The following is a 13,994-nucleotide window of genomic DNA, read 5'->3' as shown; positions in this document are numbered from 1 at the left end:
TCGTATGGTTTATCAAAATTGGCCCAATTGTTACCGGTTCAGTCCAACTAACACGCTAGAGTTTTTTCTAAATCTGATCCCCACTCCCACGTGACTTTTTCTCCAGTTCTCAATTCACTTTCTTAGTCAACCCTCTATGTTTCTCTTTGTAATGTCTCTATCGCCCCTTTTCTCTATTTTTCTTTTTCTATCTTTCCATGTTTCTCTCTCTCTTTTTTTTCTTTCTTTCATTTTTCTCCTCCTTGTTATGCTTACAAATCCAAATTAAGGGTCTTTTTAATTCAAAAAAAAAAAAAAAAAATTGGCTGGATGGATGTTTTGTAAGCCCCCTATCAGATAGGTGTTTTTAAATTTAAAATAAAAAATGTTTAATAGCAAACCAGTGGACTTCCTATATCTTTTTTTGTGTGTGGTAATTATGGTGTTAAAATTGAGGTGTACTGGTGGCGGATGGTCTTTTTATAATATAATTGTCTATAATAGGTGTAGCTACATTGTTATACATAATTATTACAACATATATACATGGTTATACCCTATTTGTATAATATAAATGCCTTAACTATACATTGTATATAGTGTGTATGAATGTATATACATCTCTTATACATTGTTGGATAATGTATATACATTGTTTAATGATGATGGTGTATCTATATTGTTATACATAATTATAAAGCATATATACATGATTATTAGACTATCTATACAATATAGATACACTACCTATACATTTTTGGGCTACCGTGAATGAAATTCTTTTTTAGGCTACAGTTGGTAAAAACTGTTATGTTTGTGAAAGAAGCCCACTTAAATACAAGCAATGATTTTTGTTTTTGAGTTGATCTTGAATGCATGTAGATAGAAGCTTCAAAGAGAAGAAGATGTCGGCTTTTAGATAAAGCAGCTAAAGCCCAAGCTTTAGGCTCCTAATTAAGGGGCCCACTTTTTAGCAATAAGGCTATATGTTTTTTAAAAAATATAAAATAATTTCAAGTATAAAAAGTACATTTTTTTCCATCTATAATTTGGTCTTCTTAATATTTCTATTACGGAGTTATATAATATTTTGAAGTATTTATTAAAAAAAATATCAACTAGAAAATATGAATTTAGTTATTTCAAATTGAAAAAAAAAATCGAATCTTTAACACAATGTCAAAAAGAAGCTCTTGATAATTTCTTAACAAATGATAAGTAAATCAGAAAATATAAGAAAATGTCTCCAGATGAACAAGTCACTAACCTAATTGAGGTAGATTGATGCCCATCTTGTCTATATGCTACTTTTCTCTATTCAAATAGAATATCATCTGATGCGTACCTAAAAGTATGAAATTATCAACTTTAAGAAAATGAGACAAAAATTATGCTCTTACAAGGAATACCATAATGTAATGGTCTTTAGTAGGGATCTAATAGTTCAGTTGGTTGGCTACTTGAAATTTCACCTTGTTGGTGAAGTTTCGAATCCCCACATTATAATCCCCTCTCCCATTTTTCCTTCCCCTACCCTATGTAATAAAATAAAATAAAAACAATTTTAAAAAAAAAATGTAATTCTCCTTTCGGAAAATACTATATTACTTGAACCTCGCAGAATTTAGTTTAGAATGAATGAATTGTTCCAAATCTAAATATTGAAAAAAACATAAAAGAATGTGGTTAAGAGACCGTGGAACATTTGTCCTCTAAGGATTTTGTTGACACACTTGATATTTATCATTACTTTCTTATTGAAAATTGATAGGGAGATCTTAGCTTCTCAGTTTCTCCTATTGAAAATCAATAAAATTAATCTTGAATTTGGTCGACTAGATTCATATTTTGTATACTACTCGAAGGTGGCAGACATAATGTGGATCTATAGATATAGCTAAGATAAGCAGAAAGTCAGAGATATTCCATAAAAAAAGAGAGAAAATAATGAAAAAGATGATTCCAGGAGCACCTCTAATTTACAAACCAATATTTTCATTTTGACTTGATTCTAATTGCGCAGAACGATCAAGTTGATATAACGTAACACTATTTTTAATTTAATTGTTAGTCATTGTCAAGAATTAAAATTACTAATTCATTCTAGTCAATGTAAACTTCATTAGTAAAATGAACTGCTACTTTGTAACACTCGGGGTGCTAGTTGTAGCCCTAGAGACTAGTTTAAACAAAGGCACAAGAAGAAAAAGAAAAAGAAAAGGGATAACTTAAAGAACTATTGAACTATTTAGTCAATGAACATTTATAATACTTTATATATTTCTCTTATCAAAATTTAGTGTTCGCCATTATTTGATCTATTATAAGCTAATGGCCTTTAGTCCTAAAGCCCATTTGGACTTGACAAATTTATATGTAGCTATAATCATTTGGGAAAAATTCATAAATATAAGATCAATAAAGTTAATTATATAAACTGCAACTAATTTAGTTATTATAATATGTGCAACTAAAAGTTAAAAATAAGGAGATTGTTGCTATGAATAAAAAGCTAGAATAGAAGATTTTCTATATTGGGGTTAGCGAAATTAAATGCATATCAAGCCATATAATTGTTTACCTGAAAAAAGCTTCATTACAATCGGCTAGTATTCTAATTCATGAACATATGTGTTATTGTATATATTATATATATGTTATTCAATTCTTTGAACAAGTATACATATTACTATATCTATATATTATGTATCTTACCATTTTGAATATATCATATATTCTTACTATTTTAGTATGTTTCCCTCCTTAATCCTTGACACAACAGTATAATATAAGTATGTGATATATCATTTCTCATTCGCAATATACCTTTTTTTGTTGATGAATTTACATATGTTAATATCATTAGATATACCACTAATTAAACATAATAAAAATATTATAAATTGTTAGTATACCAACAAATTTAATCAAGATATATGTTCGTCATTTGATTTAATTACTTTATGTGTTTGTTAGGGGTGTACAAAGTAAACCGATAAACCGCACCAAACCGATAAACCGAGTCAAACCGAGAAAAAAAACCCGACTAGTGGTTTGGTTTGACTTGGTTTGGTGTTGGAAAAAAAAACCCGACCATAATTGGTTTGGTTTGGTTTTAACTAAAAAAAGTCAAACCGAACCAAACCAACCCGACATTACATGTATTCAAATTTTAAAATATTTTATACATAAAAATATTCATTTGTAATGTAATTTATAAATATTTCTTAAATTTTTTCGTAGTTCTTTAACTATTATCATATTATTCGAGCTTGAACTTCGAATTTTGAATGTCAATAAGTTTTATATCCTATGGATGTTAGTAACTCAAATAAAGTCCAACTCAAATAAAGTCCAAACCAAAACTAACTCAACACTAATGCTAACAAAGAAATTCAATTTACCACTAGGAATGACAATAATGTTGGATATCTATTCTTCAGTTTTGCATAATTTATTTAAAGAGTGAAAAAACATAACTTAAGTTTTATTTCTTTGTTATGTAATTAATACTTATTAGCCGTACTTATTTTAGCATGACTTAGTATTTTTATATTATGGTCATTTTCTTTATGGCTTGTTAATTAACAATATTTATTTTGATCGAATTTATTAGCTTTTGTTGAATATTTTAATACAATGTCATCACTCTTCTCACATTTTGTGTTATTTTCTTAAGAAACACCTTAATTATATAGTTGTATCTTACTAGAACTAAAGAAATAATTGAAGTAAAAGTTATATGTTTTGTCCGGAAAAAAAAACCCGAAAAACCCGAGAAAACCGAATAACCCGAGAAAACCCGAGGTTGAAAAACCCGAATTTTATTGGTTTTGGTTTGGTATATAAATTTAAAAACCCGACGCAATTGGTTTGGTTTGGCGTTTAAAAAATCCGAACCAACCCGGTCCATGTACACCCCTAGTGTTTGTGATTGCTTATATTGTTCAGACTCCAATAAATGTGATTATATCCAGTGTGGGGAAGTAGTCAACCTCACCAAGTATGAGTTTCACCAGAGACCAGGATTAGCTACCGCACACTTCTGAGATGCTATTATTTGTGTTACGTGGGAGATAGATCAACACTCCCTCGTACATGTTTCTATATCTCATGCACGTAGATCATTTACCACTAGAAAATTGCTAACTTCAGACAAACGTCCCCTCAAAGTTTGGCTTGTTGGTAAGGAATTTCTGACGAAAAATCTCTAGAACCATTATTGACGAGCCAGATTCTGGCGGTTCCTGTAGAAAATTTTTGTAGCTAATTAGCAATTTTCTGGTAGTCATTGTTTGAGAAGTTCTTTCAAAATAAAACTTTTAGATAATACAAATTGGATAACAATTACGCTCCAACCATATCAGGGGGGTAACACTATCTTACAAATTAATTAAACATTCAAATTTGGCTACAGATCGAGAACCTTGGGGGAGAAAATATTGAAATGCCATACACCCCTGCCCGGTCCCCAAGCTCTGGATTATTTTTCTTCTTGGGTTTGTCTGAGTCACTTTTTTGAGTTAAATTCTAAATAATTATAGTTAGCCAATTTGATGAATCTATCTAATAAATTAGTTTTCTTTATTTCGTGATAAGAAAATCAATTAACTACTTATTTGTTTCTCAGTAGTCATACTCTTTGGCAAGTCTAATAAGGACCACTAGGATACACAAATATTTTCTTACCTATAGCTAAGATAAGCAGACGGTGATAGATATTCCCAAAAAACAATAGTAGACAAAATAACAGAGAGGGATTTCAGGAGCACAATTACTTTTAAAACCAATATATTCTTTTTGACTTGGTTCTATAGTTGCACAATTAATGTGATATAACGTCACACTATTTTAACTTAATTGTTCGTCATTTTCAAGAAAAAACTAATTAATATACTAGTCAATGTAACTTCATTGATCGAACCTACAAGTTCCTAAGCTTTAACCTTTCCAGAAACTGGTGGTGCTAGTTGTAGGCTTGTAGCAATGGGAACTTTCAAGAAGGGCAGACTACTATTTACTATGGAACTGAGTCGTTATGATGAATTGTTCAACATTTACCCTTTGATTTTATACAAGTTGGAAATAAATTAAAATAGGTATTTATTTTAATTTGGAGACTCAACATTTGAAAACATAACAAGGTATAGTTTTGGATTTAGATCCGATATCATGCTATGAAAATGAATCTTGACCATAATTCAACCCAAAAAGCTAATTCATGAGGTAAAAATTGTTCAAACTATATAAAAAGATAAAAATTCATTCTCTAAACCAATATAGAACCACTCTAACCGAATAATTTAAATGTCCCGTTATTATTATTGGAATAGGATTCTTAATGAATAAATGCTTTTAGCATGAAAAACATTTGTATATATTTATTTTCTAGATAAAAGTAATTGTTGCAAATCACATAAATTCATAAAAGATCCAACATCTATTTTTTCACTATCTTCTCTAGTTTTGCTGTCTCCAGTCAAAAAAGCGAAAAAACCGATTCATATTGATTTTTGAGTCTCAATAGCCATGCGCGAAAAGCGAAAAAATATAGAATAGAAAGACTAAAACCGAAAATACTTGGGAGTATGTCGTTTTATATTATAATTTATTTTGGTTATAATATTGTATTTATATATACCCAATTTACCATAGTTATTGTTTATTGTTAAATGTTAATGCATCCCGTTAAAACTAAGAAATACAGGCCTACCTAACAATTAACATCCACACTAAGGGGTCGTTTGGTTTAAAGACAAGTTATAAATAAATTAGTAATGTAGGGATTAGTAATATATGAATTAGAAATGCAGAGATTATTTTTGGTTCGGTGTGTGGTTAGTTGCACTAAACTTGGACACAAAAGATATCATTTAAATAGCTATTTGTTTTTAAAATTAAAAAATAATTTGTTACAATTATCCCTTGGATGCTTGGCTTTTATAGGTTTCTTGGCACAAAACAAGACTAGTTTTGTCATTTTAGTTTTTATCCATGTATTAGCTATCCATGGATAAGTTATCCCATGGCGGTTGTGGTATAAGATAATACACCCTTTGGTGTATTAAACAATCTCGGTATTAATTATCCATGCCCCAAAATGTCAACCAAACATGATACAAAATAATACCACATATAATACCATGACTATTTTGTTTAAGACCTCTTACCGAACGAGCTCTAAGTACATAGAGTTTTGTGGAGGATTACTTCAAGCGTGAAAGAGAGCTAAAAAGGATCTACTATCTATGATCTTTTAAAATATTATCATTTCTGATCTGATAGTCGACACCCCCTTACGCGTAATTCATAATTGGGAAAACATTTCCCCATTAGAAGTCATGGTCTTAATTTACGTCGCTCCGAGTAAAGCTTTATTTTTTCCAAAAGCTCTATCACATTCGGATTCATTAAACGAGTTCAATCTATTCGAAAGATCACCGTACGAAGTTAAACGAGTCCAATGATACTCATAGTACAATATAAAATAGTCGGGTCAAAAAGTCAACACAAGTCAAACCCGAGTCCCGAGTTCGAAATCTAAAATTGATTCCAAAATTAGATTACCCATTCCTTAAAGGTCCCAAATCTAAAATTACAAGTCAATTATCTAACCTCAATTCGATCTTCAAATCATCAAATAATCGCATCTTAATCTAGGGCTAGAAAATCATAGCGTTAGATTATGAAATCAAGGATTGAACATCTAAATTAAGCGGGTGATCAAGGATAATAATCAATTCCAAGGTTAAAATCCATAATCCGACCCAAATGGTGGAAAATCCCTCAAAAATCGCCCAAAGCCGAACTCCAAAATTCCCAAATGTCTTGAAATGAAAAGAGAATCTCGATTTCTGAAATTTCACACCCGACATCTTACCCTATGGGATCATGACAAACATGCCCGTGATCACAAAGAGCAACCAGGTGGGAACCCTGCGCGACTGCCAAGGCCCTAACACGATTGCTAAGCTCTAGAACCCAAGCCCTTGCGAACGCGAGGCCCCTGCCGCAAATGCGAAGCACAAAATCTGTTGCACCAGAAAAATATAAAACCTAGAGCAGCTAAAATGAAAATTAGAAACAGAAACTCACCTCAACCCCTCGGGTTGAAAACCAAACATGCATACAAGTACAAAATCGCCCACGAACCTGTTGGAACCCTCAAATCATCAATCTGAGTCCCTTAATCACATCTTTGACCTTGGTCAACTCTCATTCTTTAAAGTTACTAATTCTAGCTTAAGCGCCAAATCACTCCCGAGCCCCCTGAGACTCAACCGTACTATCCAAACAAGTCCTAAATCATCATACGAAAAGGAACCTTCAAATCGTGAATCCGACTCCGCTAACTCACAATGTTGACTTTGGTCAACTCTTAAGTTTTTCCAACCTTAGTTTTGGTTATTCCTCCGAAACGCACCGGAGTCCCTCACGGCCCGTGTCACTCATACCCACAAGTCATAAAACACAAAGAACCTACTGGAAATTTCTAGGAAAAAAGGGTGCTAAAACTCAATAGCGGCCGAATGGGCCATTACATCAAGTTTGCATGAGTCACTTTTTGAGTTAATTTCCTAAATAATTATAGTCAATCAATTTAATTAATGAATTTATTTAATAAAATTATTTTCCTTATTCGGTAATAAGAAAGTCATTTAACTGCTTACTTATTTCTCTGTAAGTCATACACATTGGCAACCACTAGGATACACAAATATATTCTTACCTGTAGCTAAGATAAGCAGACGGTGATAGATATTCCCAAAATATTCATCTCCCTCAATTTATGTCATACATTTTCCTTTTTTGTCTATTTCAATAAGAATGATAGATTTCTATAATAAGAAACAGTTAACTTTAAACTTTTCCTTTTATTCTTAATAAAATTTATAGACACACAAATGTCTATGACTTATTTTTTACTACAAATTTTAAAAATCTTCTTTTTATTCTTAAATTCCTTGTCTAACGGATTCTTTTTGACTTGGTTCTAGTTGCACCATCAGATATAACGTCACACTACTTTAATTTAATTGTTAGTCGTTGTCAAAACTACTGTAGTAAGTCATCTCCTCGTCAATATAACTTTATCGATGATCGAACGTACTAGTACTAGCTAAGCTAGTACCTGAAATTTAAACCTTTCCAGACACTAGTTTGTAGGCTTGTAGCCACGAGAACTTTCAAGAAAGGCAAGGGAGGGCAGAAAAGAATTAATTGATATTGAACTGATTCTTTTATGGTGAAGTGTTCAACATTTACCCTATGTTTTCTTATGCAAGTCGGAAATAAATTCAATATCACTATAGAAAAATTGATAATTTGTGGAGGTTAAAGATTCTGATTTAGGGTTTTGCCTCAACTAGTTCTTTAGAAAAGGCTAAAAGCTTCCACAAATTGCAGGCACTGAGCCCATGAATAGCATTTTTTTATAGTAGCAAAGAGGTATTTAGTTTACAGTAATATATAAATCTGAGCGAATGTTTTTCATGCTAAAAGCACTTAGTCATTAAGAACCCTATTCCAATAATAACTAGACATTTAGAGCCAAGAAATTATCAGGAGGAGACATTATACCATAGTTATTGCTTACAGTTAATGCGGCCCATTAAAACCAAGAAATACGGGTCCGCCTAACAACCACCCTAAAATAAATAGAGTTTTGTGGAGCAATACTTCAAGCATGAAAAAGAGCTAAAAAGAATGTGTTGCAGTGAATGGGGCCACTCTTTCCTTAATCAGGTTCGAGTCTTGGGTATAGAAAAATTCTTGATAGGGAGCGCTTCCCCTGAATGGGACCAATACGGTGCGAATCTAGATATAATAGAACTCCAACGAGGATATCGGATACTGATCAGTGCGAAACCAAAGGAAAGAAGAAGCTAAAAAGGATCATTTATGTATAATTTTTAAAATGTAATCATTTTTGATAGTCGACCAGCTAATATAATGCAAGCAAAAGTTTCTTCAATTGTTCTTTAGGCTATCTTACAAAGTTAAGTATGCAAATTTAGCTAAAGATTTTAATTGAAGGAACCTTCTTCAAGTTTAGTTTATATGAGTTACTCTTGTTTTTTATGATTTCTAGATATTATGTTGTCTCAGCCTCTCAGGTGGTTATTATAAGAAACCTTTCTTTCCCATCCCAATTGGTATGGAAAAGTGGAGAACTACTCCATGTGTCTTTTTGTGTCCTAGATTAGACGATAAAAAAGAAGATATTAAAGTTATATATACAGGTAGTGTAAGAAAATTTACATTATCGCTGTAGCTTGATCTATTGTAGCATCTTATTGGAGTATCATGATTTTATCAGATTACCTTCGCAAATTGTAATTTTCAACCTCCACAAATTACTAATTTTTTTTATAGTAGCAAAGAGGTATTTAGGTTACAGTAATATATAAATCTGAGCGAATGTTTTTCATGCTAAAAGCACTTAGTCAATAAGAACCCTATTCCAATAATAACCAGACATTTAGAGCCAAGAAATTATCAGGAGGAGACATTATACCATAGTTTTTGCTTACAGTTAATGCAGCCCATTAAAACCAAGAAATACGGGTCTGCCCAACAACCACCCTAAAATAAATAGAGTTTTGTGGAGCAATACTTCAAGCGTGAAAGAGAGCTAAAAAGAATGTATTGCAGCGGATGGGGCTACTTCTTTCTTAACCAGGTTCGAGTCCTGGATATAGAAAAATCCTTGGTAGGGAGTGCTTCTCCTGAATGGGATCAATACGGTGCGAATCTAGATATAATAGAACTCCAATGAGGATACCGGACACTGATCAGTGGGAAACCAAAGGAAAAAAAAGCTAAAAAGGAACATTTATGTATAATTTTTAAAATGTAATCATTTCTGATAGTCGACCAAATAATATAATGCAAGCAAAAGTTTCTTCAATTGTTCTTTAGACTATCTTACAAAGTTAAGTATGCAAATTTAGCTAAAGATTTTAATTGAAGGAACCTTCTTCAAGTTTAGTTTATATGAGTTACTCTTGTTTTTTATGATTTCTAGATATTATGTTGTCTCAGCCTCTCAGGTGGTTATTATAAGAAAATTTTCTTTCCCATCCCAATTGGTATGGAAAAGTGGAGAACTACTCCTCCATGTGTCTTTTTGTGTCCTAGATTAGACGATAAAAAAGAAGATATTAAAGTTATATATACAGGTAGTGTAAGAAAATTTACATTATCGCTGTAGCTTGACCTATTATAGCATCTTATTGGAGTATCATGATTTTATCAGATTAAATATCAATTTTATCAGATTAAATATCAATCTTTATTATATTGAGTTATCTGCACTTGTTTTTCTGGTATGCTCCCTTCTGCTTCCATCAAACCAAACACAATTTAAAAGGACGATTAAGCTGAAGGAGGAAGAAAACAAACACTAAAATAAAATACACAAAAGCAAACAATTAAGTTTTTTTCTTTTTTCGTTTTTAAGGGAGGGGGAAGGGGGCAAGGGGAAGGGGAACTACAGGGAGCTCACACCCCCACACTTCGGTTATTTTCTACGTTACACAATTACTTTCATCTAATATATATATATTTTGTATCCTATCATTAACACCATGTAGAAGAATGGTCTTCCCAACTTTTCGACGTATTTTCATTAATCCTTACATCAATTGACATCTTCTTCATATTCTCTTTTTGGCTAGTCATCAGCAGATGATCTCCATTTGACATCTTGTTCATGGACAAAGCTGCATTAAGAAACTCATCCATTGCTTTAATAGATGACCCTTTGAAATCCTCATCATCTATAATAGCACCTCCTATCATTTCCCTAACTTCACAAGCTTTCCTTCTGATTTCCTTCCCTTTCTCATTTCCCGCCATAACCAACTCAATCTTTTCCAATATATGCTCATGCTTAACTTGAGAATTGTTCCCTCTAGCCACCTCAACACAAACACCAACATCTTGCTCCAAGAATTTTGCATTGTAAAATTGCTCTGCTGCAATGGGCCAACCAAGAAGTGGCACTCCATTCCCAAGTGATTCCAACACTGAATTCCATCCGCAATGTGTCAAGAAAGCTCCAACTGATTTGTGTGCCAAGATTTCAACCTGTTGAGACAAAAATTAAGCTTTTAGATAACATGATTACAGACTTGTCTAATATTTGAGCAGGCAAGAGGTACTAGGTTCAAATCTTGCGGCCATCCAAAAAGCAAAAAATACGTTCAGGTGTTTGACCAAAGAAAGAATCAAGCTCATGTGTGAGGTAGCGTTTTGAGATATAAAATAATTAAGTAATTAAAAATGTGAAATCTCTAATAATTTAGACGTTTAGATGAGATGGTCACATACCTGAGGAGCCCATTTTGGCACTATGAGTCCCCCGTTTTGATCCTCGAAAACGCGTTGAACAAACCCCTCAGGTAGCCATTCCTCTGCTCTGAACTCCATGTTTATGTCAAAACCCAAAGGAGGCCTAACAACCCATATGAAGTTTACTCCACTAGCATTATCCAAGGCTTTTGCCAATTCCATCATTTGTGATGCTGATATTGTGTTCTGAGAGCCAAAAGAAATGTAAAGCACTGATTTTGCTTCTTTTTCATCAAGAAATTTGATGCACTTCTCTGTTTCTTTACAAGCACTTTGTTTAGTACTACTTGCTGGCCAAAGTATTGGTCCAATTGCCCAAACAGGTACTCCTAATTTTCGACGAAAATACATTAATCCAAGCTTGTCTAAATCTTCAACTGTATTGAAAAGAATCCCATCAGAGTTCATCCAGTTGGAAAGATTTTTCCAGTTGAAGTTTGTGTAAGGATCATTAGAATCAGCTGCCAATAGACTTGGACTCAATTGACTAACATCAAGATTGCCAGCTTCTTGGAAATCAGGCATAGTAAAAACAGAGTTTTTTGTTTTTTTATGAGGCAAATTTAGCCACATAGAGTAATAACATGCTAAGCCAAAACCACTAGCCCCACTGAAAATGACATGAAAAATTCCAAATTCATGAGCTATATTTGCTGACCATCCAAAAAACATGTCTGATATTATACAAAGTGGCTTTTGAACAAGGTTAGAAACAAGATTTCTAAATGAATGCTCAAGAGAAGACGAAATTGTTGTAAATTGTAAGGAGAGTTTATAAGGAAGTGAATCAGTGTTTTCAGTGTTTGGAGGTAAGCCATGTTCAGAGCTATTGAAAGGGATTTCAAGAAGGGAAATAGAGGAATTTTGAGGGATGGATGATTTGAGTTTCTTGATATTGAGAGGTGTATTCACAAAAATTATTTTGTAACCTTTCTGTTCTAATTTGAAGGCTAAGGATAAGAACGGTATAATGTGGCCTTGAGCCATGAAGGGGAAGAGAAGAATTGTTCCTTTTTTCTTCTCCATTGTTTTGTTCCCTCTATTTGAGGGAAAAAATGCAAGGCAAGAAACTTGACATATATAGAGGGGAAGGGTAGACTAAGGTGATTTCTAGTGAACGCTAAAGACGCCAATGAAAGTAATTTTAAGGTGATATTGTATGGCAGTGTAAAAACAATTGCTGTCAGTATATACACTCAGTCCTCTTTATAACAATCACTTTATACCAGCAATACCATGCACGGACAGAATATGTCTATTCACTTTAATTAGCCAGTTTTTGAGGTTTATATTTTGAAAAGGCCAAAGTCATAGATGGACCCCTGAACTTGTCCTGATTTTTCATTAGACTCCTTAACTGAAACGTTGACCATCTGGACCCTCGAACATAAGATAAACTGTGTCATTTGAACATCTCGTGCCAGCTGGCAAAACGCGTGCAGTACACTGCTTTAAACAGAGCATGAGAGACCAAATTTTTTCTTTTTTAAAAATTTTTAATCATTAAAAATTAATTTTAACAAAAACTCTATTTTAAAATCTATTTAAAAAATTGAAAAACCCAACTCATCCTCTCCGATAGCCCACTTCACCGCCGCCACTGCTGCCGCTGCTCCACTTCAAAATATATTTAAACAAATCTCCGACGAAAAACGGCACCATTTTTTAATTATTTAAATAGATTTTGAAGCGGTGGCGGCGGTGGTGGGGGTGGCGGAGGCAGTAGTGGCGGCGGCGGCGATGGTGGGGGTGGCGGAGGCAGCAGTGGTGGCGGCAAAGTTAATTTAAATAATCTATTTAAATTATTTAAATAGATTTTAAAATTAATTTTTCTAAAAATTAATTTTTTTTGTTGACATGGCTTATTTTTTTTGGTCTATTTTCCATAACCCACGGCAAATTATCTTGCATGCAACGTGTGCCGGGTAGCGTAAGGTGTTCAAAAATGACAGTTTAGCTTATGTTCGAGGGTCAGATAATTCAACGTTTGAGGTAAGAAGTCTAAATGAAAAAATCGGTGACAGTTCGTGGTCCATCTATGTTTTTTTACCTTTTGAAAATAACTTTTAAAAACATTCTAATTGTTATTATATATAGCAACATATACAAAATTTATTTTATGTACCATCACTTTAGTTATAATTAAAAAAATGAAGTTTAAAAATTAAAAACATATGATGGAATTAAGCCTTTGAGATGGAAAGAGTTGGACATTTTTCTCATTGTCATGATAATGAAAGTTGTTCATCGATGTGAAAAAGAAAATTAGTAAGAATATGAGAGAAAATTAATATTTTGATTCTAGATTTTTCTTTTAAATTCTTTAATATCTTATATGTATATCGACAGGTTGATATCCATTTGAATTAACTAACTATTCAGATCCAAACATAAGAACCATTGTTGTATATATTGAATTTTTTAAAAGCAAAACTAATAAAATATTTTTATTAAATTAATTAAAAAATATATTATAATTTTTTATATTAACAATTATAGATAAAAAAAATTGTTACAAAGAAATCAAAATAAGAAAAATATATGTTATATCGTAAATCACCAAATTTTAATTCCGAAATGAAAATATAAAGTAATACATTTTATGTAAATCATCTCATAAAGTTAAATTGTTTCTAATTATAGAAATGTGCCAATCTTTT

The 13,994-nt window shown here is 32.3% G+C and overlaps 1 protein-coding gene across 1 annotated transcript; it reads right to left on the bottom strand.

Annotated features, from left to right (window-relative positions):
• Positions 1-10,517: 10,517 nt before the first annotated feature.
• Positions 10,518-12,399, bottom strand: LOC132061821 (UDP-glycosyltransferase 92A1-like). Its single transcript, XM_059454475.1, has 2 exons — positions 11,314-12,399; positions 10,518-11,070 (listed from the first exon to the last, which is right to left on the bottom strand). Exons 1-2 carry the CDS (start codon positions 12,358-12,360, stop codon positions 10,561-10,563), a joined length of 1,557 nt encoding a protein of 518 aa, XP_059310458.1. The 5' UTR covers positions 12,361-12,399; the 3' UTR covers positions 10,518-10,560.
• Between the last annotated feature and the right edge of the window lie 1,595 nt (positions 12,400-13,994).

Source organism: Lycium ferocissimum, chromosome 7 (genome assembly GCF_029784015.1).
Source record: "Lycium ferocissimum isolate CSIRO_LF1 chromosome 7, AGI_CSIRO_Lferr_CH_V1, whole genome shotgun sequence".
Classification (NCBI taxonomy): domain Eukaryota; kingdom Viridiplantae; phylum Streptophyta; class Magnoliopsida; order Solanales; family Solanaceae; genus Lycium; species Lycium ferocissimum.
The sequence above is the reverse complement of the archived record's forward strand: the minus strand, read 5'-3'. Positions and strand labels throughout refer to the sequence as shown.

What these genes read in the sequence shown, in the direction of transcription:
- LOC132061821 (XM_059454475.1), bottom strand. Translation starts at nt 12,360, where the DNA reads ATGGAGAAGAAAAAAGGAACAATTCTTCTCTTCCCCTTCATGGCTCAA. An exon ending in TGCCAAAATGGGCTCCTCAG is followed by an intron (nt 11,071 to 11,313) that starts GTATGTGACCAT and finishes TTGTCTCAACAG; the next exon opens with GTTGAAATCTTGGCACACAA.